Here is a 25,998-nt window from a genome sequence, read left to right as displayed (position 1 = left end):
TAGATTTTTCACAAACTGACGGATTTTAGTATCTGAGCCTGACATAATATATCCCATTCACTTTTATAAAAGCAGTCGGATTGCCAAGAAATAATTTTCTAATAAAGTAAAGGCTCAAAATTTGCCTTGTGCTTAGGGCCCGCCCCATTTGATTGAGTATAGATCTGCCACTGCAAAGGAAAGGAATATGGGGAAATTGACTGAACAAATAAAAAAAAAATGTATAATTTATATATCGCTGCCAGAAGTAATACTATATAACAAAAATTAATCAAAGTTTAACATCATCAGCAAGAAATGTCAAACGATAATAAATGTTGTCCGTTCAGTGCTAACAAACTCGTGATCTAACCAAGAAGAACTTTCTTCATCATATACGATCTTGATGGTCTGACCATTTCCTCTTTTGAGCCCTTTCTGCATTTGGATGAGCATAAATACTGCAGTAGGGGTATCCTGTATTTTCCACAGAAGTCCACAAATTTGATATGTTCAACTCTATTGTCGAAGTAAACACCTGGAAAAATAATATTGCCTAGAATAGGGAATACTCCTTCTGACGAAAATGATGTATTTTTTATGAAATATCTTTGAAACGTCACACTTTTAAATAATCATTTCAACCGTTTCCCAAACAAAATTATTTTAAGCACTCAAAAATGAAAAATAAAAATTAGTATTTAAAATTTAAAGCGTTTCATCTCGATTGCACAAGTTGGCAACATCGACTGAAATATGCCTTGATAATAAGGGACAACAAATACATTATCTTGATGAGATAGACAAAGATAGCTGTCTATGAAGTCTGCGAGGAACGAGGAAGGTCGTAAAATTTTATGGGATTTTTATGGCCGGTTGAAGCTCGCCAGTAAGTACGCGCCTGTATATCAACAGCTGTTATTTTATAAACATACTGATCGGACATTGTTCTTTTCATTGTCTTGTAGGCGCTGTTGCCAAATCGTAAACTCGGAACCAAGCGATTTGAATTTTAAACCCCATATTTGAAGAATGATTTTGAATAGTTTCCGCGGTGAATTTGAAAAAATCATGAATGAAACTCATAATTATTTAGTTTGGTTGTACAACACTTTCATTTGCCCTATGCTTCACAATGCTATTTATTTCCATCTTAATTCAAAAACGGACTGATGAATTCATCTCATTTTCAACATGTATAATCAGAAGGAAGGAACAAAGAGACACACGTTTCGTTTTTGAAAAAAAAAATTTTCTGTTAAACTCAGTTTGAAAATGGTGGTATTTATATATGAGTATAAATTCGAATGCAAAAGTAATGGTTTGAAATAATCAACATCAACACGAGTATTTTCTTAAAAAGAACATGATAACGAAAAAAAAATTTTTTTCAATTTTTCTCGATTTTTGAAGGAAATAAGATTAATTCTCCCGCCTCTCCTCAAACTCCGCCCTTCTATTTCTGAGTAGCCAATTACAATTCACTTTGCATTTAGATTTATGGCCAAACAGTTGACCAGCTTTTATGAGGGTTAATTTTATAATAACAAAAGGACGGGTGGTAAAAGACTCTTGCAGAAAATTCAATACAGGCAAGATTTATAACATCCTCCTAAAATTTACGTGAAAATACCGTTTTGGGTGTCGGACTATATGTACCAGTGAATTCTAAAAGTACTTTTAGAGTTCAATGATATGTACCTATATAAAATTCGAAAATTCGTTATTTTTACGAGTCATCGAAAGTTTCGGCAGAAAAAACTCGTGGGCAGCATGACAATGCACTTTGGAGGCAATGCAGGGTGGAGCTATTGTCTTGGTGGGACGTAAAATATGTTCAGTTAAAGAAATTTTCATATAGTGCCATCTAGCGGAATTCACGTTTCGGGAGAACGGGTATAACACCCTTAAACTTGCATATGCAGTGATAACCCAAATTGAGGAGAATTCCCCCCACTTCATTTGTTTTTTTCCCTTTTCCCCGCAACTAAATTCAGACCTTCATTTCATTTCTAAATCAAGCTGAAGCGTTCTGTTTCATATCACAATTATTCATAAACCAAAGACATGAGCGCCATAAGCATCAATCTCAAGGGAAAAAAAAAAGTACGTGAAAACTAAAAGCGGTACGAGAATCAAAACATTCGAAACCTCTTTGATCAAAACAGTCATCTTCAATTTTACAAAATTTCATATGCTTTTGAAATGGAACTCAAATTAATATTTTAACCATCACTTTTTAGTCTATTAGTTTCCCGTCTTTCTAATATATAATCTTTGATTTTATGGTTGATAATTTAGTTTCATTTTTTTGTTAAATGGTTTTGTACAGTTCATTAAATAAATAAATGAATGAGAATATATTGGATTGCAGAAATAATAACGGCAATCATCAAACTGAAATTTTACAACCCTCTATTAATTGCCTTACCTTTGCATCTTGGATTCACACAATGATGAGCGGAATTGAGGTAATTTATTAACGTCTTTGGTATGTCTCCTTCTATAACCACAACTTTATGTAATTTTATCACTCTTGCGGCCAATTCCAATAGGGAAGCTGGAGTATTGCACATTTCAGTTACGAACTGTACTACCAGTGGATTATCACGTAAGCTTAGCTGAAAAATATAATATAGGATTGATGTCGGCGATACTTGATGAAAATCCATAATTGAACAATTGAACTTCGAATAGATTATACGATTTTCACAAAAAATTATTTTGTAAACCACGTCTCGTGTTTCGCTATCACCATACCATATCTTCAGGCATTGTTTACCTTGCTACTCTGATAACGAAATACGTGTCGTGGTTTAAAAATTTTTTTTTTGTGAAAATGATATAATCTGTTTTAAGTTCGAAAAATATAACATTTTTGACATGCACTTCAGACCTCCGGTTTTTTACAAAAAAAGTACCGTTATGTAGTGGTTGCAATATTACGGTCAGAAACGTCAGAAAAAATATTTCTCCATTTGTGTGATCATCATCATGAGATCATCAAATCCATCGAATTCAATCATAAATCTTCTCTTCATGCCGTTAATTTTTCATCAGTTTGATAATTTAACCTATGTTAAGAGGAAAATAAAAAGATTGTCATTTTGCCGATCCTGTTTTCAGATTTGGATCATCCATTCTGACCGACTTCGAAGTTTTTCTTTACAACTACTATTTTCGTCACTGTTTTGATTACATCACATCACCTCAATATTACACGGTCGTTACATGACGATACCATTTTGTAGGAAGAAAAGGTTGAAGACTTGAAGTATCAAATTACAAAAAATTTAATACAAGACTCAATACTTAATTGTTCAATATACTGTTATTCTTGTTTTTGCGGAAAAAAAGTGACATTTTAGACATATTACTTTGCCTCTAGCTTCACCCCCTGAGCGGGGTTGAGTGCCACCCCTAGTTTTTTTAAAGGGTTTGAGTGAAATGTCTCTCTAGAGAGAGAGAGACATTTAAAATAAGGTCAACTAGGGCTATAATCAGGATAGAGATCCTGATTGAAGTTGTTAGTGTTATCTTTGTTAATATGGCAGCTTGTCAAAATTCCTAATTTTATTAGTTCTCTCAAGCTGTCATATTAACAGAAATTGAAAAATGTTTTTTATAAAACAAAACCTGAAACAATTGCGGACTTAAAAACTAAAATTAGAACCGAATATGCTAGTATCGTTTTTGTGTTACTGTTAGGCACAAGAAGGGTTTCAGTTTCAATATTTAATTAACTAAAGTAAGATATTGTTTATTTTTTAAGCAGGTAGTTATATAACCCTAGACAGAGCCCTAGAGTTTGAAGTTACTACTGTAATTTCTGTTAATATGACAGCTTGAGAAAACTAATTAAATTAGGAATTTTGACAAGCTGTCATGTTAACAAAGATAACACTAGCAACTTCAAACTCTAGGGCTATAATCGGGAGCGAGAGACCTTTTAATTGAGATATCACTCGACCCCCCCGTCCCATTACAAAAACTAGGGGTGGCACGCACCCCCGCTCGGGTTGTGAATCTCTAGAGACAAGTTAATATGCCTAAAATGTGCCCCTCTTGAAAAGTAGATCGACGTGTTCCAGCAGTTTTTTTTTAATCCCAGTACGAGAAAATGAATTTATTCCATTCTTTATATATTATCCACTGTATATTAACAGGTTATTGAAGCTAGAAATGGAGTTTCATTTATTGTACCTACTCACCTCTGTCAGGTTTTTTAATGCTATGATTTCCGGAGGCAGGACTTTCAAACGGTTTTTGTGTAACTGGAGGGATTTCAAATTGTGCAAGTTGGCTATATGAGCTGGTAATGTTTCTATTTTGTTATCACAAAGTGATAGTATGTGTAAATTTGTCAGTTGACCTAGAATACTAGGCACTTCGACTATCTCGTTTCCTCCCAGAGACAAGATTTGTATACTGAAAAATTAATGAAAATAAATTAATGGATGAAGAAAAGTATTATTACCTATCATTTAATTAGTTCAGATAACAAAATTACTATATCTAATAATATATCCTTCGTATCATAGTTGAGATTAACGCTGCGAATCGTAAATACTAAGCTTCATTATTTATTATTAAGCTCCCAAAATATTTCGATTTTCAATGTTCCAAATTAATATTCGAAATTAAAAGATTCAAACTTTGGTAATACTTGAAATAGCAATTAACTGTATTACTGCGTGGAAATTACTTATTTTTTCTGAAAGTAGTTGTAATTGTAAATGTATGAAATTTAATACCAAATTCTGAAGATGCTACTGCGTGACAGCGAAACATAGGAACAGTCTCCCAGCGTCTTCTATATTATCTTGTTGCGTTCCCAATTGTCTGTTTTATACACTACTTCAGTCAGATGAATTAAATGAAAATATTATAAGAGACTTGTATTCCATCCAAGAATTATAACAGGCATGTCTGGAAGCTGTTAAGCTTTGGGAATTTACTCCTTCCATACCTGTAGAATGTATATCTTCTGAAGGAAGTTTTTTAACCTGAACAGGATTAATATCTACTCTCATCAGAAATTTCACAAGTCAGGAACGCCAAGAAGACTATAGGTACTTAGTTGAAATAAAATCAAGCAAATATGCATAATGGAGTGTCAGAAGTTTTTTTAATTTCTTTCTCGTTTTTTCCTATTTTCTAATGAATAACCACTGGACATATCTATGGATGATTTCCCAATATAAGAGTCCTGTACCGTTTCTAGAACGACTGAAGAACTGGAGAATCATCACTTGGAAGACCGGACCTGGTCAAAAGACCCTCCCGGTCAGAAGCAAGATTTGAAACATTAATTTCAGTACTGAAGAGATTTTCGACGCAGAGGTGATATTCTTCACAGTGCAATTGTAAAACAAGTAATTTATGGTTATTTTTTTTTTTAGTTACCATCAAGTCTTCGAATCAATTTGTTGAAGGCTGTATCATTTACTTTTTCCTCCTCGTTTTCTGCCCTAGTTTTTCGTTTCAGATATGATTTCGAAATGGGGAGGGGAAAGGAATGTTTATATCAATGGAAAAGAAGCCCTTCAGTATTAAAAGCTTATTGTTTAAACAAATTTAAATTTTTTTACTGAAATAATTCCGTAAGCTCCTACATCATACGCCTAATTGTTACATTAACCTGTGTTAAGTACATTAGTACATATTGTTTGATAATTAAAAATGTATTCAAAGGGGTACCTATACCTACACGAAATTATTCATAAAAAGTGGGAGGACCATCCTCGGAAACACAGAGAGACTTCAATTGCTTCCACTGAAACCAATAATTTGGCAGAGACCTGACCCTTGGAAATGAAAAGAGGTTGCCTTTTGTGATTTCTAAATCTTGAGATTTCAATCAGAACTGCAAGCTTGTGTACAAACAACGTACTTCTAATGTGTGTGATGTTTTATTTACTTTTGTTCGGTTCATCTGTTTTTGAACAGGTTATCTAAACTCTATTTTTAATTATCGCAGTTTTTCGAATATCATCATCCTTAATTGCAAGTGCATGAGATGTATGTATTTCAGCGCACTTGCGATAAGTTAGCTCGTATAGTAAATATATTTGAATTGTTAATTTTATCTGGAATCTCAACAAAGAAATACGCCCTTTATCAGGAAATACTATCGACAATTAATCAGCTAACTAAAGAACAACTGAGGTCAATTCCCTGTCAGCAGCACTTCCCAGAATGAAAGTCTGCCTTTTCCTGAAATTTCCACCGAAAACGGCGAATTTCTAGATAGGGTGGCACATTTTATAACCAGTCATTAACAGCAATAAATCCTAAAAATATATACTGGGTGATTGGGGAAGACTAGAACACTGATCCATTCAACGAATATATTCTCATAGAAGAGCGACATCCGGTTATACCACAGTACAGACACCATATCTTAAGCTGACCAGCAAAGATTATAGAGTATAATTCTCTATAATTCTCTATAATCTTTGCTGACCAGATTATCCCCAGTTCAATGACGGACGGACCTGGTGAATGTGTATATATTTATACATTGTATATACAGGGCGAGTCTTTGAATCGTAAAAATATTTTAACAGTAGATTCTTGAGGTTAAAAGAAACACTTTTTTCCTGTACCATTTTTTAGGTTCCATAATGAGCAGTGCCACCCCTAGTAAAACAAAATAACCTTCAGAATAACTATTATAGCTAATTCTTTGATACTACACATCTGTGGATCTTTTAAAAAGAGTTGCATTCGGTCAAAGTACCAAATTTTTCTAATTTCATACATATTTTTTATTTTTGAACGTCAAATTACTCGGAAACTATATTTCGAAATTCTTATCTTTCGATAAAACCGTTTGGGAGAACTATAAAAATAACATTTTTTATGTTTTCAACAACCTGTAACTTTTAAACCGAGCCAAAGTGGTAAGGAAAAAAAGTTTTTCTTTGGACCTCAAGAATCTAATGTAAAATATTTATACGAGTCAAAGACTCACCCTGTATATGCTATGGTGTATATGCGTATGGTGTTTAAAAATAATAATTCATTGTAAACAGAAAAATAATAAAAGTTTATAACACACAAAAACGAGAATATAATAATATTGATACAATGGTTGTGCATTACTCTGTGGAATGAGAATAGGGCTTCAGGCGTTGTTGTCCGTCATAATGATGGACGTCTGGTCACCATACTATAAACCAACTAGTTTGGAAAAGCCAAAATTGTTGGAATATTGAACTGGGGTGGTTTCCGGAGCATATTTTCAGATCACAGGCCAAAAAATTTGGGTTAAGCTAATTTCAATTGCATTTTGATATTTATGAAGGTCATTCTGGAAATTTCAACTTATTCATAATTTCTGTTAGTTTAGTTATAAAGAAACTGCATATGAAAATAACAATTATCATTTGTTGAGAATCAAAGAAGCCCCAACAATATTCCAGATATTCGGCAGGAGGCGTCAAAGAAGCAAAGATTAACTTCTTTGAAAGAAGCCCCATAAAAAGAACCGTAACTGTTACAGAGAATGCCGACAAAGTTGTAGATTTTATTATAGTTTTATGGCATCTGTGATACAGAATGAAACATTTGTGAAAGAGGGTGCCTACAAGCACGTGGGTAATTAAGTACAGGTCCAGTTTATATTAGGTACCTACTGTTATTACTGAATTCACAGAAAATCCTCTGCATTCTGTAGAAATTTGTTAATTGAATATCATTTGAGAACAGATTCATTAAAATTTTAGTATCTACGGACATTTCATCTTAATTGAATTTTCACATGTGTACCGATTAAAAATAATCAAATATATATAATGTATATAACTCATGGGCGGAGCCAAAAATGTGAGATTTTCCTATCTAATAATTTGTGTCGGTAAGAAAACCCTATTATTTGATATCAATTTATCGACACTACGATGCCTCCGAAAACTAGCGGTAAAGCAGCTAAAAAGGCGGGCAAGGCCCAGAAAAATATTTCCAAGACCGACAAGAAGAAGAAACGGAAGAGGAAAGAAAGTTACGCCATCTACATTTACAAGGTGTTGAAACAAGTGCATCCCGATACCGGTATTTCCAGCAAAGCTATGAGTATCATGAACAGTTTTGTGAATGATATTTTCGAACGTATCGCTGCTGAAGCGAGCAGACTGGCTCACTACAATAAACGTTCTACGATTACCAGCAGGGAAATTCAGACTGCGGTACGGCTTCTCTTACCTGGCGAGCTGGCTAAGCACGCAGTCAGCGAAGGTACCAAAGCAGTCACCAAGTACACTAGTTCAAAATGAAGTGGAACAAATACGTTTCAACCCAATAGGTTCTTTTCAGAACCACTAATTAGTACTTCCTGATAATTAGTAACTTGTCTGTTGCTATTTTCCTTAGATTTGATCGGCAAATTGCTCCGCTGTATGTATGTTGATTTCCTTCAGTCTAACACTATCTGAAATTCAACTACGGCGTCTCAATTCGAAAACTTTGTGATTTCAAAATTTGGTTCGAATTTTTTCAACAGTTTTTGAGAAATTGGTTTCTCTTGAAATCTTCGGTGAAAATTCCGTGAATCCAAAACAAAATTCAGCACGCCTAGCCTGGACCACTAATGGACTTCATTGTGCGATCGTGCCGAATTTGAATGTTGCTTTGCTTTGGATTCACGGAATATTCCTCTTGAATATTTTTTATGAAATCTGTATGTAATTTTTACGAGTGTTCTGATGGGATGAGTTTTATATGTATGTATATGATTTTAACTATGATGTTTTTACACAATGTGGAATTCTTCTCAATTTTGGTTATCACTGCATATGCAAGTGTGTACTGAATAATGAGTTTCATTCATGATTTTTTTCAAATTCACCGCGGAAACTATTCAAAATCATCCTTTAAATATGGGGTTTTAAAATTTAAATCGCTTGGTTCCGAGTTTACGATTCGGCAACAGCGCCTATAAGACAATGAAAAGAACAATGTCCGATCAGCTTGTGTATAAAATAACAGCTGTTGATCTACAGGCGCGTACTTACTGGCGAGCTTCAACTGCAACCTGCCATAAAAATCCCATAAAATTTAACGACCTTCCTCGTTCGTCGCAGACTTCATAGACAGCCATCTTTGTCTATCTCATCAAGATAATGCATTTGTTGTTCTTTATTATCAAGGCATATTTCAGTCGATGTTGCTAGCTTGTGCAATTCTCACAAAACGCTTTAAACTTTAAATACCCATTTTTATTTTTCATTTTTAAGTGCTTAAAATAATTTTTTTGGGAAACGGTTGAAATGGTTATTTCAAAATGTGACGTTTCAAAGATATTTCATAAATAATACATCATTTTCGTCAGAAGGAGTATTGCCTATTGTATGTCAGTTTTTTTTCGATGTTTCGTTTTCACATAATTTATCCAAAAAAAATTTTATTCCTTCTTTTCAGTCATTCAGTTATTATATTATTATTATATTATTCATATATTAGTTTTTATACTTTTTGACCTGTTTTTTTATATTCTAGACCTTTTTGTTGTTTTCTGACTCAACCAGAATCCTTGGTAACAAATGTAACAATTACTTTTTGTTGTAGCCTTATGAAGGAAATAAAATTTCCGAAACTTCGCTGAGAAAATAAGTGTTTTAATTTCATGTTCCTTGTGCCGATATTCACCTCTAATATTATTGTTGGAACGAGAAACATATTACTGATTCAATACTGGTCAACTGGTTTGATTTGGGTTTCTACAACCAGATTTTGATCATCTTTGGGATTGGAGTGGTCTAGCATTTCATGGGCTAAGGACAACAAGAAGCTTGTATTTGCCATAAATAACAGAATTTTTTTTTATTGCGCTGTCGTAAGAAAAACATTTTTCCTAGTCATATATGTAATGAAGTTAAGTGTGTACTCATTGTTTCGTGATAATCATCCTCATAAGAACAAGATAGAAAGCATTGTTACCAGATTTAAGAAAGAACTTTTAAATTTGGAAATTGGGAAAGTAAACTGGAGAATAAAGAGATTCGAGATCGATAGAATACGTGGGTTGCAATTTTAAGTGAATTAGTTCCCAATGAATATGTGAATGAATATTCCCGACGTCAACTGCTGTTCTCTGATGGAACGTTCCAAGGTATCAAACTTAGGAATATTTCGAAGTTTGATAAGTTAATGAATAATACTAGAACTATAGTCTATCCAAATCCGAGAGGCCAGCGTAAACAAACTGACTAACGCGTGATATTATTTAAGGTACTCCTCTTATTGGTCAAAGCTTCAGGAACGCCATGTTTGCAGGTGGGAGTAATGCAGAACCGCATTACGTTTGATTCATTGATTGTATGCGAATTGTTGTGCAGAACTGCAGAGATCATTCATTGCTTTTTCTTTCGTAAATTGGTTTATAGTTGTAGCAAGTTATTCAAGTTACAAGCATTTAAGATAATGTCAAGTACTGATACTGCTGAGGAATCGCGTGTTGACTTAAGTCCTCCAAAAAAGAGACGTCTGAAACGACACTTCAGTGCCGAGATAAAAGATATGATTTTGAATACTTATAAAATTGAGATTATTCAAAATGCAGGAATGTGTTTAAAGGACGTAGAACTCCGAGTTGCTGAGAGACTTGGCATTGGAGCTCGAAGTGTTAGGAGAATTATTTCCGAATACATAAATTCCGGTGTTCTATCACAGCCGGCAACAAATCAAAATCGGACCACCAAATGGGAGTCCTTATCAGATTTCGATAAAAATGTAATACGGCGAAAAGTTCACGAGTTTTTCTTCAGAAATGAACACCCGACTATAGAGAAAGTATTAAAAATAGTTAATGAAGACTCGAACCTGCCAAATTTTAAGAAGAGTACCTTCTCTATAATATTGAAAAAACTTAATTTCAAATATGGACGTCGCAAACGCAACAGTTTTTTAATGAACCGTGACGACATTAAATGTTGGAGAAGAAACTATCTCACGAAAATTAGGACCTTCCGTGATGAAAACAGGAAGATTTACTGCTTGGATGAAACTTGGGTAAATGCCGGTCATACTAAATCCAAAGTGTGGACCGATAAAACAGTTACATCTTCTCGGCAAGCGCTACTTGCTGGATTATCTACTGGATTAAAAATCCGTCTGGGTAGGTCTTGAATTTTGAGTTTAACCCTCGGTTTCATAAAGCTTGATCAGAGAATCAACGATCGATTGACGGATGAACGTCAATTAGTTTTCAGTCGATAAGTTGGTCATAAGCATTCTGAATATCATTCTTGCACCAAATAATTATCTATACACCCCCATTTGATGATTCTCAACTGCTACTCCTCCAATATATTCGGAAATATGAAAGTTTCAATGATTTCCTTCGGGAAATCGAATGCCAAATCGTTGATCGAGCAATCAAAGTTTTGTGAAACTTGATGTAAGTACCTTTTAGGTGGAAAAGGGAAAAGAATTATAGTGTGTCATATTGACAGTGACACTGGTTTTTTAACTGGAGGACTCTGGACTTTCCAATCCAAAAAAACTGGTGACTACCATGAAGAAATGGATGGTCAGTCCTTCGAAAAGTGGTCGAGGGTATACTTCCTAAATTGGAGGAAAATTCTATAGTAGTTTTAGATAATGCTCCTTACAATTCAAGGAAAATGGAAAAAATTCCTAATTCACAATTCAGAAAGAGTGATATCCAACAATGGTTGAGGGAGAAAAATATTGATTTCACCCCTGACCTCATAAAAGCGCAATAGTTGCAGATAGTCAGGCAGAACAAAGAAAACTTTGAAAAATACATCGTGGATGAAACCGCAAAGGCCCAAAATATTATTGTACTTAGATTACCGCCCTACCACTGCGAACTGAACCCTATTGAATTGATTTGGGCCGATGTCAAGAATTTTGTGTCAAATAAAAACACCACATTTAAAATGGCTGACGTCCAAAATCTTTTTCAAGAGGCTCTCTCACGGGTTACTTCCGAAAGATGGAGAAAGTGCGTGAAACATGTCAAACAAAAAGTTGAGGTAGACATGTGGAAACTGGATAATATTATGGATGATATAACAACAGTCATCGTCAACTTAGAGGAAAGTTCTGCATCTTCTGACGACACTACGGGGTAGTCACTTTCACAAAAAAAATATTGTTACACATTTATATACATAGTATTTATTAAAGTGAGAACTTTAGATTAATTGTTCATTACTGAGACTCTAAGATAAGCATACATATTTTTCACCGGAACTGGAACACTCAAAAAGTTTTAAAATATAACGCTCTCGGAATTCAATTTATTAGTATACCTCTGCGTTATCACGTTCTTGACGCGTGATCACTACATGCTGTAATGTTTACCGCTGGCCTCTTGGATTTGGATATACTATAGAGCAATATATATTGTCACGCAGTCTGACTGGTTGGTCAATTGCACCGACTATGATGTTCCACCTGAGGTTCATAAATTTGCCATATAATAAGTTTGATTGTTCACTAACTAATTTAATTACTGATGTTGAATGTTTCGTAAGAGATCAAGATCATTTGAATAGTGATGCCTGACATTGTGTAGTATAATACATAATTGTTAGTATTTGCATCCATGAAATCAATAATCAGAACAGTGCCTTGAAAAAGGAGAAATTTGTCTCCGAAACATCGGCCAGTTTTCAAATAAAGATTTGAAAAGGAAGATAATTGTCTAAATTCCCGCAATCACTGTTCTGATTATAATACATAATTTTTTAACAAGACTCAAGAGCAATAAAACAATATGTCATGTTGAGAGATTGTTGGGCTCGTGTAACTAGGGATTTTTGAAGAACAAAAGATGATATTTGTGTTGTTGGTTCAGATAAAGGTAGGTAATAAAACAGTTATTATTATGTACAAGGGTGAATATGAACGAAAAATGTTCTCCTTGTTTTCTGATACGACAACTTATGATGAGATCAGAATATCAGGGCAAATGATCCGCATACTCATTATTCCTATTTGCCTACAATAAATTCCCGTAATGGTGGCAATAAAGTTTGCGGCGTCCCTTTGAACTCTAGGTACATGCAACCCTCGATAGAGGAGTGCAAGTGCAAGACACTTGTTTGGCATTTCTTAGTGCTAAATATTAGAATTAGTCAAATCACAGCCTTCAGCCTTCTAAAGGAAGACGGCTGTGGTCATATTCAAAACCCTAAGCAAGATTCAAATAGTAATAGTGTTGATGGTATTCCGTATTCGTTCTATTAGCATTTCATTATAAGACATTATTGTGAAGAACTATACAGTGTTTGTGTTAATGAACAATTTTTATTTATCTTTGTACTTCTAATTCGAGTGGAAATATAGTTCTTAAGGTAAAGTAAGTTTTATTGCTTCAATTTCATATTTTTGAAATCCCATATTGTTTATTGTTTTAATTCCAGGTTTCTCTGTTCTAAAAAAAAATTTTTCATTCTTCAATCAGGGAATTGATTTCTTATAGTGGAAAAAATTTCGTAAAATCTTTCTATCAATTTTTACTACATACTTTCAACATATTTTATTATTATAAAGAAACCAGTATTCCAAACCGAGTTTTGGAGTGTTTTCCTCGTTACATTTTTCAATACATGTGTACATACGAGAAACTAATTTTTGGCCGAATTTTCACGAATATTTGATTTGATTTGAATATTAAATTAGGAATAGCACAAATAATTCCGGTTTGAATATATGGATGTTTACCAATATATATAAATATATTATTTCTATATCTCCACAGTAAACAGTTGCATCAGCAATATTCATGCGAAACCGTTTCTGACCGACGCCGACGTTACCTGAGGGGTTTCCAAAAATGAAAGCTAAAGTAAGCTGACCAGATTATCCCCAGTTCAATGACGGACCGGGTGAATGTGTATATATTTATACACATATGAAGGGGAGTCTTTGAATCGTAAAAATATTTTAACAGTAGATTCTTGAGGTAAAAAGAAACACTTTTTTTCTGTACCATTTTTTTCCGATTCAGCCCTGATAAAAAGATATAGCCATTTTAGGTTTCATGATGAGCAGTGCCACCCCTAGTAAAACAAAATAACCTTCAGAATAACTAGCTAATTCTGTGATACTACACATCTGTGGATCTTTTAAAAAGAGTTGCATTCGGTCAAATTACCAAATTTTTCGAATTTCATACATATTTTCTATTTTTGAACGTCAAATTACTCGGAAACTATATTTCAAAATTCATTTCTTTCGATAAAACCGTTTAGGAGAACTATAAAAATAACATTTTTTATGTTTTTCAACAACCTGTACCTTTTGAACCGAGCCGATTCGGAAAAAATGGTAAGGAAAAAAAGTTTTTTTTTGGACCTCAAGAATCTAATGTGAAATATTTGTACGAGTCAAAGAGTCACCCTGTATATGCTATGGTGTATATGCGTATAGTGTTAAAAAATAATAATTTATTGTAAACAGAGAAATAATAAAAGATATAACAACACAAAAACGAGAATATAATAATATTAATACAATGGTTGTGCATTACACTGTGGAATGAGATTAGGGCTTCAGGCGTTGCTGTCCGTCACAATGACAGACGTCTGGTCACCTTACTATAAACCAACTAGTTTGGAAAAGCCAAAATTGTTGGAATATTGAACTGGGGTGGTTTCCGGAGCATGTTTTCTGATCACAGGCCAAAAAATTTGGGTTAAGCTAATTTTAATTGCATTTTGATATTTATGAAGGTCATTCTGGAAATATCAACTTATTCATAATTTCTGTTAGTTTAGGTATAAAGAAACTGCATATGAAAATAACAATTATCATTTGTTGAGAATCAAAGAAGCCCCAACAATATTCCAGATATTCGGCAGGAGGCGTCAAAGAAGCAAAGATTAACTTCTTTGAAAGAAGCCCCATAAAAAGAACTGTAACTGTTACAGAGAATGCCGACAAAGTTGTAGATTTTAGTTTTATGGCATCTGTGATACAGAATGAAACATTTGTGAAAGAGGGTGCCTACAAGCACGTGGGTAATTAAGTACAGGTCCAGTTTATATTAGGTACCTACTGTTATTACTGAATTCACAGAAAATCCTCTGCATTCTGTAGAAATTTGTTAATTGAATATCATTTGAGAACAGATTCATTAAAATTTTAGTATCTACGGACATTTCATCTTAATTGAATTTTCACATGTGTACCGATTAAAAATAATCAAATATATATAATGTATATAACTCATGGGCGGAGCCAAAAATGTGAGATTTTCCTATCTAATAACTTGTGTCGGTAAGAAAACCCTATTATTTGATATCAATTTATCGACACTACGATGCCTCCGAAAACTAGCGGTAAAGCAGCTAAGAAGGCGGGCAAGGCCCAGAAAAATATTTCCAAGACCGACAAGAAGAAGAAACGGAAGAGGAAAGAAAGTTACGCCATCTACATTTACAAGGTGTTGAAACAAGTGCATCCCGATACCGGTATTTCCAGCAAAGCTATGAGTATCATGAACAGTTTTGTGAATGATATTTTCGAACGTATCGCTGCTGAAGCGAGCAGACTGGCTCACTACAATAAACGTTCTACGATTACTAGCAGGGAAATTCAGACTGCGGTACGGCTTCTCTTACCTGGCGAGCTGGCCAAGCACGCAGTCAGCGAAGGTACCAAAGCAGTCACCAAGTACACTAGTTCAAAATGAAGTGGAACAAATACGTTCTAACACAATAGGTTCTTTTCAGAACCACTAATTAGTACTTCCTGATAATTCGTAACTTGTCTGTTGCTATTCTGATGGGGTGAGTTTTATATGTATATGTATATGATTTTAACTATGACCTGATTATCCCAAGCTCAATGATAGACGGACCTGGTGAATGTGTATATATTTATTTATACATATATACAGAGCGAGTCTTGAATTGTAAAAATATTTTAACAGTAGATTCTTGAGGTAGAAAGAAACACTTTTTTCCTGTACCATTTTTCGTATTCAGCCCTGATAAAAAGATAAAGCCATTTTAGGTTTCATAATGAGCAGTGCCACCCCTAGTAAAACAAAATAACCTTCAGAATAACTAGCTAATTCTGTGATACTACAGATCTGTGGATCTTTTAAAAAGAGTTGCATTCGGTCAAAGTACCAAATTTTTCGAATTACATACATATTTCTTATTTTTGAAAGTCAAATTACTCGGAAACTATATTTCGAAATTCATTTCTTTCCATAAAACCGTTTGGGAGAACTATAAAAATAACATTTTTTATGTTTTTCAACAACCTGCACCTTTTAAACAGAGCCGATTCGGAAAAATTGGTGAGGGAAAAAAAAATTTCTTTGGACCTCAAGAATCTAATGTAAAATATTTGTACGAGTCAAAGACTCACCCTGTATATGCCATGGTGTATATACGTACAGTGTTAAAAAATAATAATTTATTGTAAACAGAGAAATAATAAAAGTTTATAACAGCACAAAAACGAGAATATAATAATATTAATACAATGTGCATTACACTGTGGAATGAGATTAGGGCTTCGGGCGTTGCTAGAGAAGCTTCTTCATCCTCAAAATTTGAATGTCTGAAATATTTGATCAGGGAGAAAAAAAGGTGCTGCATTAACCATTTTTTTATGTTTGTAACTTGAAACATGCCGTACAATATATCTCTTCTTTCTCCAAATGCAGTGCTTAATTCTTAATTGACCCAAACACTTCGTACATTGGATCAAGTTTTGTTTTTTTGAGGAATGGAAATTCTTTCGAAAGATCTTCCGTAAATTTGCACTTTCTTTTTCTATTATCCATCTCGAATATTATTGAGAAAAATACTGAATTGAATTCAAGATTTTGACGGACATTTTGCCGGACGTTTTCCATTGACGGACTTCTTGAACGATTCACGGACTGTCACAATGACGGACGTCTGGTCACTTTACGGCATATCTATATTTTATACTGTGATTATAACGGCTCATACTACTTTCTCATTTCAAAAGACAGACTCGGCTTTTTATAACACCATAAGGGAGTTCGAAGATATTGTCAACAATGTACCATACTCAATGAATCAATTCAACAGTTTTCGACTTATAATGATTCTTGTGAAAAAAATTGTGTTACAGGTAGGTATACTATTAGGCGGTGAACACATATGAGCGGCCGCGGCCACGATCACGATCGAGAAGCGTCCCATGCAAATGTATTATCTATCCATACGCCACTGCTAAATGATTGCTGAAACTAAAGCTTCGACTAGTGCGAGTGACAATGATAAATCTGAATCTGAAACCGTAGCTGCGAAAGAGGCAGTAAAAGGAAAAAGCAGCAGCATTCACCAATAGTAGTAGATAGTGGTGGGTACTAGTGGCAATACTGACATAAAGAAATTCTGTTATTCCTTCGAAATTCAGGTAGACACAAGTACCAACGGCGAAAATAATAAATAAGCCAAAATTATACCATGTTTAATCGTAAACATAAAAAAGTGTACCTATTCCTGAAAGTAAACATTGTAAATCTAGATTCCAAATGGAGTTTCAAAAAGATTTTCACTAATTATTTTCAATTTACATTTTTCTAGCAATGTGCAATTCATAAATAGAAAGAGGTACATATTTCATGTTAAAATATTTTATTTTTTCACAAATAAACACGTTTTAGAGTATTCATGGTTAGACAAGATGTTTCTTGACTTCTTACGAGGGTCTTAGAAACATGTTTTATTGATACCGAATGGACTATATTTTTTATTTCTGCACAAAAAGGCAATGAGTTGACGTTAGATTTTTCTCATTTTTTAACGCTAAGTGGTTCAGATCATTCATTTTTTCATCTATTTCTCGTGTAAAGAAAATTGTAGCCAGTCGCAGGTAGATATTTCCAGAAGTTCCGATCATTCAATACAGAAGACTCATCGACAATTGCTCTCTTTATTTAGAAATATTTTCTGAGAATTAAGTGTTCAAATTCATGATTATAATTCTGGAAAAACCCTTGTGAATTAACAAATATTTAATTATTCATATACTTAGATATGTTTCCTCTGTTGGATATATTTGAGTAGTTCAGGAAATTCCTAGATTATGCACCTAAAAATAACTTGTTTTGAACTAATAATAAATAAATAATACCAAGTTTTCCAGGAAAATACGAACGACTTTCATGTTCAAATTTAATTTTTAGACAGTTCATTCCGTGAAACGTAAACAATATTCTGGTCGGATCTGGGTCTTGTGAATTAGAAGAATCTATTCTGTCCGAAATACACTATTACTATGTTAGTATAGTATAGAATCGCTATCGCACTAATGGGAGAGCTGCATATTGTCATGGGGGTGGAAGAGCAAGAGCTACAACCACACCACAAGATCAGCTAATGCGATCAACTGCAAGACGAAATCCTTCTTCACAAAATCCCAAATTCCGGTAAACTACTCGTAGGTACTCGTCTGATCAAACAATATGGAATAGGTTGAATAGATTCAATTTGGGAGCAAGAAGATTAAGTAGGGAGCAGCGGCTTGTAAGATATGGTTGGGCTTTCGAACATGAGAATTGGAACACGCATATATGGAGATCCCGCCTGTTCAACAACTCATATCTTTGGTAGCGTGCGTTTGAAGAGCTTTTGTTTCAATGGGCGAACAGATCTTATTATATTATCCTCATTAACGCAAGCATAACAGCGGTAAGGTATCGTGATATGACCTATTCCTATTATTATTCCCTTTGCGGCAACCATCGGCTTAAATTTTTGTAGTATCAAGTATTGATACTTTTTGCTTTAACCAATTATTTTGACTTTCCATCTGACGATGTTCAGTGCAGCCTGTTAGTGATGAGTGTTATCAAAGATTAGTTCCTCTTTGGTGTTATCAAGAATCGTATGGCCACTATATTGAAGCTACAAACGAAAATTTTGGTGTTACAAATAGATACTGAAGACTACTAACGAGTTACTGACGAATGCAGAAAAAATTATCTCCATTTTCGAAAAAGAGGGTGCTAACTTCACGGACACCTCATCCATGTCATACCATATTACTTTATACTAACCATACCATATTACTTTATTGAAAGCCAAAACAGAGCAACAGAGGGTTACGCGGTAAAAACGGTCAACAACCAACTGAGTTGAATTATATTATTTTTATTTTAGGCTACATCTGTTCCACTTTGAGACCTATTATGGTGAGTTCATGCAGACCTACTATGACCTGATACCTAAGAAAGGGACCAATCTAATTGGCAGATGGTCATATGGTCATACTGATAAGTAATGATGCCCTAATACCTAAGAAAGGGGTCATCTGCCCACCTGATTGGCCCCTTTCTTAGTTCAGCCTTATAGTCTTATAGCTAGACCAAGAGAATACGGTTATTATTAAGGCTCACAGAATACATTACAGAGGGATTCCGAAATAAACAAGCTACAGGTCTTGTTTTACTAGACGTTGCCAGAAAATTCGACAGAGCATGGCATGAAGGATTAGTATATAAGATGAGATGTGCTGGATATTCGATCAAAATATGCAGGATATCAAATATCAGGAATTATCTCAAAAATAGAAGGTTTTACGTGAAAGTGGAAGGAGAATTCTCCACAACAAGAGATATAGAGGCTGGAGTACCCCAAGGATCAGTACTTGGGCCACTTCTGTACAACATATACATACACGATATTCCGAAGAATCCAAGAAGCATGCTAACGTTATATGTTGACGACATAGGCATAGCAACACGACACCGCAACCCAGAAGTAATAGAAAGAGTTCTACAAGAAACGATCGACGAAACAAATGACTGGTGCATAAAGTGGAAAATCAAGCTCAATGGACAAAAGAGTCAAGCAATATTACTGCAGAAGAGAAGACTGCGACCCACAACGAATCTAGAAGTTGACGGCGAAGAAATCGACTGGAAAAATGAAGCCAAATATTTAGGAATAACGCTTGACAAAGGACTTGCTTGAAAAAGTCATATCAAACAAGCAATCGACAGAACGAAAGCAGCGATGAATAGACTCTACCATCTGATAGGAAGAAGAAGTCACATGTCGAAAGAGACAAAATTGAAGATAATCAAAGCCGTTGCTAGGCCTCAACTGACTCAACTGATCAGTTGCCTGGGGTTTCGCGGCAAAGAGCCATATCAAAATAATTCAGGCCACTGAAAACAAGCTGCTACGATGTGCAATAGATACACCTTGGTTTGTCAGGAATAGACAGATTTATAGGGACCTAAAATGGGAAACCATAACGGAATTCATGACCAGAAAAGCAGAGAAATTATTCAGCGAAATACCATCCGAATCAAGAACTCAGGAGACTAGTGGACTACGACCCAGAGGAAGACAAAAGGAGAATGCGAATTTACCGAAGGAGACCAAGAAATCAATTAAGAAGACATTAAAAAAAGAACATAAACTTATTGAAAAATCCAATAAATTGTTATCCAATACAGGATGAACACATAAATCCCAGCACGATAGTGTGCGAGAAGAAAACCGACTAAGAGATGAACGGTTTATAGGCAAATGCCCGGAACCAATATTCAAGAAGCAGTTAAGGGTTTTTAGTGGGTCTCGAGCTCAGGAGAGCGAGAATCCCCACACTTGTTCCCCCTCAGGAGAGGGTGGTTCGTCTGACTTACAGATTTTCCTCCTGCTACACCAAAAAAAAGAATACTGATCTAGCCTCGGATCTAGCCGTCTAGTGAAATTTATCAGGTATGTGTGGGGCAATGTGCCTGGATTCAGACTGAATTCAGAAAGATATTAAACCTGCTGTATAAGGTCGGCCTTAGGTATTAATTCTTAGTTACTCTACATGAACTCAACATTGAGCTTCATATAAACGTCATATAAACATATAAACTGCTTAGTTTATTTCAGAAATACATATAGAGTCATTCGGGGCAACTGTGCGCACTTTTGCGTTTCAAGCCATACCCTGTTTCAAATTTTGAAGCTGGGAAAATTAAAACATATTCATAAGATAGAGAATTTTCTAATCTATAAGAAAACATCAAAAAGCAAACAAACAAAAACGTCTTCTTTCCGCAAACAAGAATTTAATAGAGAAAGTCGGAGTGCGTTCACATGCCCCGTATTGCGGCTAAGTGTGCGCACCCTCACGGGGTAAGTGAACGCAGTGCTTAGTGAACCACACAATCAAAACAAATTACAAAATAATGTCATCAAAATGTTACAATATTAGAGAAATGCTGTTTATTGTCAATACAGAAGCGCCTTTTTACAAGCAGCGCATTATTGTTCTTGCCACAATTCTTGGTGAACACAATACTTGATACATTCCCCTGTTGGTGGCTATTCATATTTTTCTGAACAAATAGGACAACATTGATCGAGTCTCAACCAAGAAAATCAACAATGTCATAATTTATTCCTCACTGAACTAATGCCCATATAAAGAATCTATGCGCACACTTACCCGCGCACACTTTCCCCAGTAAGCCAAAATTTGAATTGACGTTCTTATAGAGTTAAGCAGCTAAGAGAACCTAAAATTCTTTATTATATATTTAGATTAATATGCCCATGATCGAATAAAATATTGTTTAACACTGAAGGACTCGGAACTTGGACCTGGCAGAATGTGCAGAGATACTAAAAATTAACAAGAAAACTAGTGAATTTGATTGATTGCAAATAAAACGTTAAAGAAACGTGGCACGGCGCACTCCTATGAAAAACTAATATGGCGATTCTGCGCCCTTGCTTCACCCAAATGAACCCCTCTTTCATACATTGCACAGTCGAGATATACGCACTGCGCACACTTACCCACTGCGCTCAGTTACCCCGAATGACTCTACCATTCGCACTCTGAAAAGCTCGATGATGAGTTCATGTAGAGTAACTAAGAATTGATAGCAAATTTTTAGCTTAGCAAATGCTAAGCAGCAAATGAAGTGAGACAGCTCAAAATTTGCCTAAGGGGGAGCGCCCACCAATGTAGCGTAGCACTGACATGGCACATACATGACAAAGGCGATGCATAACTTTCAGATATCGCACATCTGAGTGAAGTGTCAGTTATTATTATGCATCGCTTTTGTCATGTATGTGCCATGTCAGTGCTACGCTACTTTGATGGGCGCTCCCACTAAGTTTGACTCTGACATCACTTTGGTGATGATAGATTTTCGCAGTATTGTCCTTTGTCACTGACTCAAGGTATTTTTGTTTCAAACCCTTCTTCTTATACAGGGTGTGAACTCAGGACACTCAAAGATTTCCTTTTTTGGCGACAGGGACAGATCTACACTTTTTGTTAGATAAGTGAGTAAACATTCAGTTTTTTCATATTAAAAAATTGGTGAGAAAATTTGAATTCGAAACTGTCTCAAAATTTCTAAACTCAACTTTTGTGGAGCAGTTTATTCACGAGATCACGAGAATACCGCACGAGACGGGACCGAGGAAAGTCTCGTCTCTTCAATAAAATCACATGTCTCGCCTAGTGTCTTGTTTGAGAAACGAGACGAGGCAAGACTCCAAAAAACCGAGACTCTCGTGGGCATCACTAACCCATACAGCACATGACGTCCAATGGACGTCCATTTTATATCCAAATGAAGTACAAACGTCCACGGACCTTATATGGAAGTCCAATGGATGTACATTTCTGGACATTTACTGTACGTTCAAAAATGGACGTTCTATGGATGTCCATTGTACTTTAAATAAGGGATGTTGGACCAACATCCATATACGTCCCTTATTGGACATCCTCTGGATATACAAATCTGGATCTTAATTGTACAATCAGAAATTGTACGTTAGTGTACGTCCATTCAACGTACAATTTTGGATCAACGTGAATTATCCATGATTGTACATCTTTTGGATGTTCGGATCTGGATACAAATATGTACATCCAGAAATTGTACTTTTCTGTATGACAACTGGATGTATCAGTTTCTACTATCTATAATTATTCATTTCTGAACATTCGTAGGATGTACATTTCTGGACATTCACTGTACGTTCAAAAATGGACGTTTTATGGATGTCCATTGTACTTTAAATAAGGGATGTTGGACAAACATCCATATACGTCCCTTATTGGACATCCTATGGATATACAAATTTGGATCTTAATTGTACTATCAGAAATTGTACGTTAGTGTACGTCCATTCAACGTACAATTTTGGATCAACGTGAATTATCCATGATTGTACATCTTTTGGATGTTCGGATCTGGATACAAATATGTACATCCAGAAATTGTACTTTTCTGTATGACAACTGGATGTATCAGTTTCTACTATCTATAATTATTCATTTCTGAACATTCGTAGGATGTACATTTCTGGACATTAACTGTACTTTCAAAAATGGACGTTTTATGGATGTCCATTGTACTTTAGATAAGGGATGTTGGAAATAACAGGAATGTGCATGCAAGGATATACCCTTGTATTGCTGCCATGTCGGTCTCGGCTCTTATTGAGAGTAGGTACATACTGACTGTGTTGAAACCCAGATGTTCCGCCCTCTCATAATTATTCCTTTTTTTACTCTGGAACTTTGGTCCCAAAGACCGAAACATTTATTTTTTGAGTTTCATTTCAGTAACACACAGCGAAATATTGAATCAGAACAGAATATCTAACAGAACCTCATTAATCGGTAATCAGTGGATTTTGAAGTGGACTCGACATATTTTGTAAATTTGTGAATATTTTGGCTTTAGCTTGTTGAACTACATTTGAGGTATAGTGTCTAGTTCTAGTTCCAGTGTGTGGTGCATATATTTGATAGAAACGAGGTGAGTCAAATTTTTTATTCTTGAGGGAAGTGACAAATTTACGTGTAGAGAGAAAAATATAATCTAATGGGTAGAAATGTTGAAGGAATTGAATGTTGAATGCTTATACGAATCACGAATGTTCATCTCTGTTTCATGTTAATTTGATGATTTCATTAGTTATAATTATATTCATACTATCATAAAAAATATATTTTTGTTTTTTCACAACCATGAATATCTATTATTTGGTAGGGGGGCAACAATATAAGAATATGAAACGGAATTACGAGAAAACATCCAGAAATTCAATTTTCAATAGATATTATCACCATTCTATTATAATTATAGTATGGTGATGTACTATATGATATGACAACAGCAAAATTTCAATGAAATAAATTTACAGAAACGGCCATACACTCCAGTAAAGGGGACAGGAAGGAGATAGAAGAGGCTATTTCTAAATGGGTTCGAGGAGCCAACGATAGAAAATATATCATAAGTGTTTCCTGTTCAGTGTATATATACCTATATATCTGCTTCTTTGATATTCAGTTTTTTATAGTTTAGTTTTTTTTTGCTTAGGGACAGTAGTCCAATGTACAAATTATACTTGTTATTTATTTTATTTTAATTTTTCACATAAAGATGTGGAACATTTCCAGGCATTTCATTTTTCAATAATCCCAATCTCCTTATAATTATCAATAAATATATGTATTGATAGGTGGGATTTTGAAATACCCTTTTCGAATCAAACTTAAAAAATGCTAACCCCAATAAAATGGGCATTTGAGACTCCCAAATAACTTCCACTTATGTACAATGAATGGTCCAGAAAATGTCCGAACCTCACTGGATTCAACATCCTATGGACGTACATACAGGATGTACAATGGACGAACATACAGGTATGTCCATAGGATGTTAAATCCAGTGAGGTTCGGGTGTACAATGGACGTACCTGTATGTTCGTCCATTGTACATCCTGTATGTACGTCCAATGTACATCCTATATGTACGTCCACTGGACATTCCGTATGTACGTCCATTGTATATCTTGTATGTACGTCCAATGTATATCCTGTATGTACGTCCAATGTACATCCTGTATGTACGTCCAATGTACATCCTGTATGTACGTCCAATGTACATCCTGTCTGTACATCCATTGTACATCCTATATGTACGTCCATAGGATGTTAAATCCAGTGAGGGTCGGACGTTTTCTGGACCAAACATTGTACATAACTGGACGTACAATGGATGTCCGTCATGTCCATTTTGTACGTCCAATGGACATTCAATGGATATACATGTGCTGTATGGGAATATCTGCACAATATACCCCTTTATCATTAACTACTTAGGACTAGTACCAACCTAGTTGGTTTAAATGCGGTAAAAATTATCAATGAAATTACCCACCTTGTTAGTTTGTAGATATTCCTGGAAATGTTGCCTATTTTATTACCCCCTAAGTAGAGATATTTCAAATTCACTAATTCACATATTTGTTCTGGGAAATTCCTCAAAGAATTACCACTAAGATTCAGTTCTCTCAAGACGCTCTTTTCGGAAAAACTCTTCGGCAGCGACTCGTCCGTCAGCGAGTTATTTTTCGCAATCAGAGAAACCAAGGGACAGAAACGCAGCACATCTGGAAGTATTCTAAGACCATTGTTGCTCAGGTCCAGGGTGTTCAAATTAGAAAATCTAAATATATTTTCCGGGAAGGAGGATAGCTGATTGTGGTGCAAAACAATATTCTCTATTTCTGACGAACGTTTCCTGTTATCGAAGTACACCTCCAAATTCAAATCCACCGTGGTAGAATCTAATAACAGGTAGGCCAGATCGATTATTTTTGCACTGTTATCACTGTCACTACTGTCGGAGGTGTAGCTCTCCATCTTACGATGTCTACTCGGTGAGTTGCACTAGACTAGACCGAGTTCTGCAGACTCACTATGATCAACAATGGATTATATGATGATAGATAATCCTTATCACTTTGCCCTCTATTGAACTTGCAACGGTGGGGGATAATATTGAGTTTACTCACGCCTAATCGCAACAATGGCACTTGTTATTATTATATTAAAAGTCTTGAAAACGAAGCACGCTTTGTTTTGTTGGGCCAAGTAAAAGTGATGCATTGTGGACCTCCTCCGATGCGTCGACCTTGAGGAATTTAATCTTATTCAATTCACGCGGTTTTGACCTACCTATGCCGACTCTATTACAAAACACGTGCTTATCGACTCGGATTT

The 25,998-nt window shown here is 35.1% G+C and overlaps 3 protein-coding genes across 3 annotated transcripts; 2 read left to right on the top strand and 1 right to left on the bottom strand.

Moving 5' to 3' along the window:
• Positions 1-211: 211 nt before the first annotated feature.
• On the bottom strand, positions 212-25,876 carry LOC123309935 (leucine-rich repeat-containing protein 58). The gene is made up of 4 exons (XM_044893245.1): positions 25,154-25,876; positions 4,191-4,407; positions 2,411-2,600; positions 212-517 (listed from the first exon to the last, which is right to left on the bottom strand). Exons 1-4 carry the CDS (start codon positions 25,636-25,638, stop codon positions 348-350), a joined length of 1,062 nt encoding a protein of 353 aa, XP_044749180.1. The 5' UTR covers positions 25,639-25,876; the 3' UTR covers positions 212-347.
• Positions 7,798-8,255, top strand: LOC123309937 (histone H2B). The gene has a single exon (XM_044893247.1). It carries the CDS (start codon positions 7,884-7,886, stop codon positions 8,253-8,255), a length of 372 nt encoding a protein of 123 aa, XP_044749182.1. The 5' UTR covers positions 7,798-7,883.
• LOC123309936 (histone H2B) lies at positions 15,275-15,646 on the top strand. Its single transcript, XM_044893246.1, has one exon. The coding sequence runs from the start codon at positions 15,275-15,277 to the stop codon at positions 15,644-15,646; it is 372 nt and encodes a 123-aa protein (XP_044749181.1).
• Positions 25,877-25,998: the final 122 nt, after the last annotated feature.

The sequence above is a fragment of the Coccinella septempunctata genome, chromosome 3 (genome assembly GCF_907165205.1).
Source record: "Coccinella septempunctata chromosome 3, icCocSept1.1, whole genome shotgun sequence".
In the NCBI taxonomy this organism is placed as follows: domain Eukaryota; kingdom Metazoa; phylum Arthropoda; class Insecta; order Coleoptera; family Coccinellidae; genus Coccinella; species Coccinella septempunctata.
Note: the sequence above shows the minus strand (reverse complement) of the source record. Positions and strands in the feature narration are given on the sequence as shown.

Bases quoted from the DNA above. Each gene is read 5' to 3' on its own strand.
- LOC123309935 (XM_044893245.1), bottom strand. From the start codon at position 25,638: ATGGAGAGCTACACCTCCGACAGTAGTGACAGTGATAACAGTGCAAAA. The intron at 2,601-4,190 runs GTGAGTAGGTAC...TATATTTTTCAG, and splicing joins CATTAAAAAACCTGACAGAG to CTAAGCTTACGTGATAATCC. The intron at 518-2,410 runs GTAAGGCAATTA...TTATTTTTCCAG, and splicing joins TGTGAATCCAAGATGCAAAG to GTGTTTACTTCGACAATAGA.
- LOC123309936 (XM_044893246.1), top strand. From the start codon at position 15,275: ATGCCTCCGAAAACTAGCGGTAAAGCAGCTAAGAAGGCGGGCAAGGCC.
- LOC123309937 (XM_044893247.1), top strand. From the start codon at position 7,884: ATGCCTCCGAAAACTAGCGGTAAAGCAGCTAAAAAGGCGGGCAAGGCC.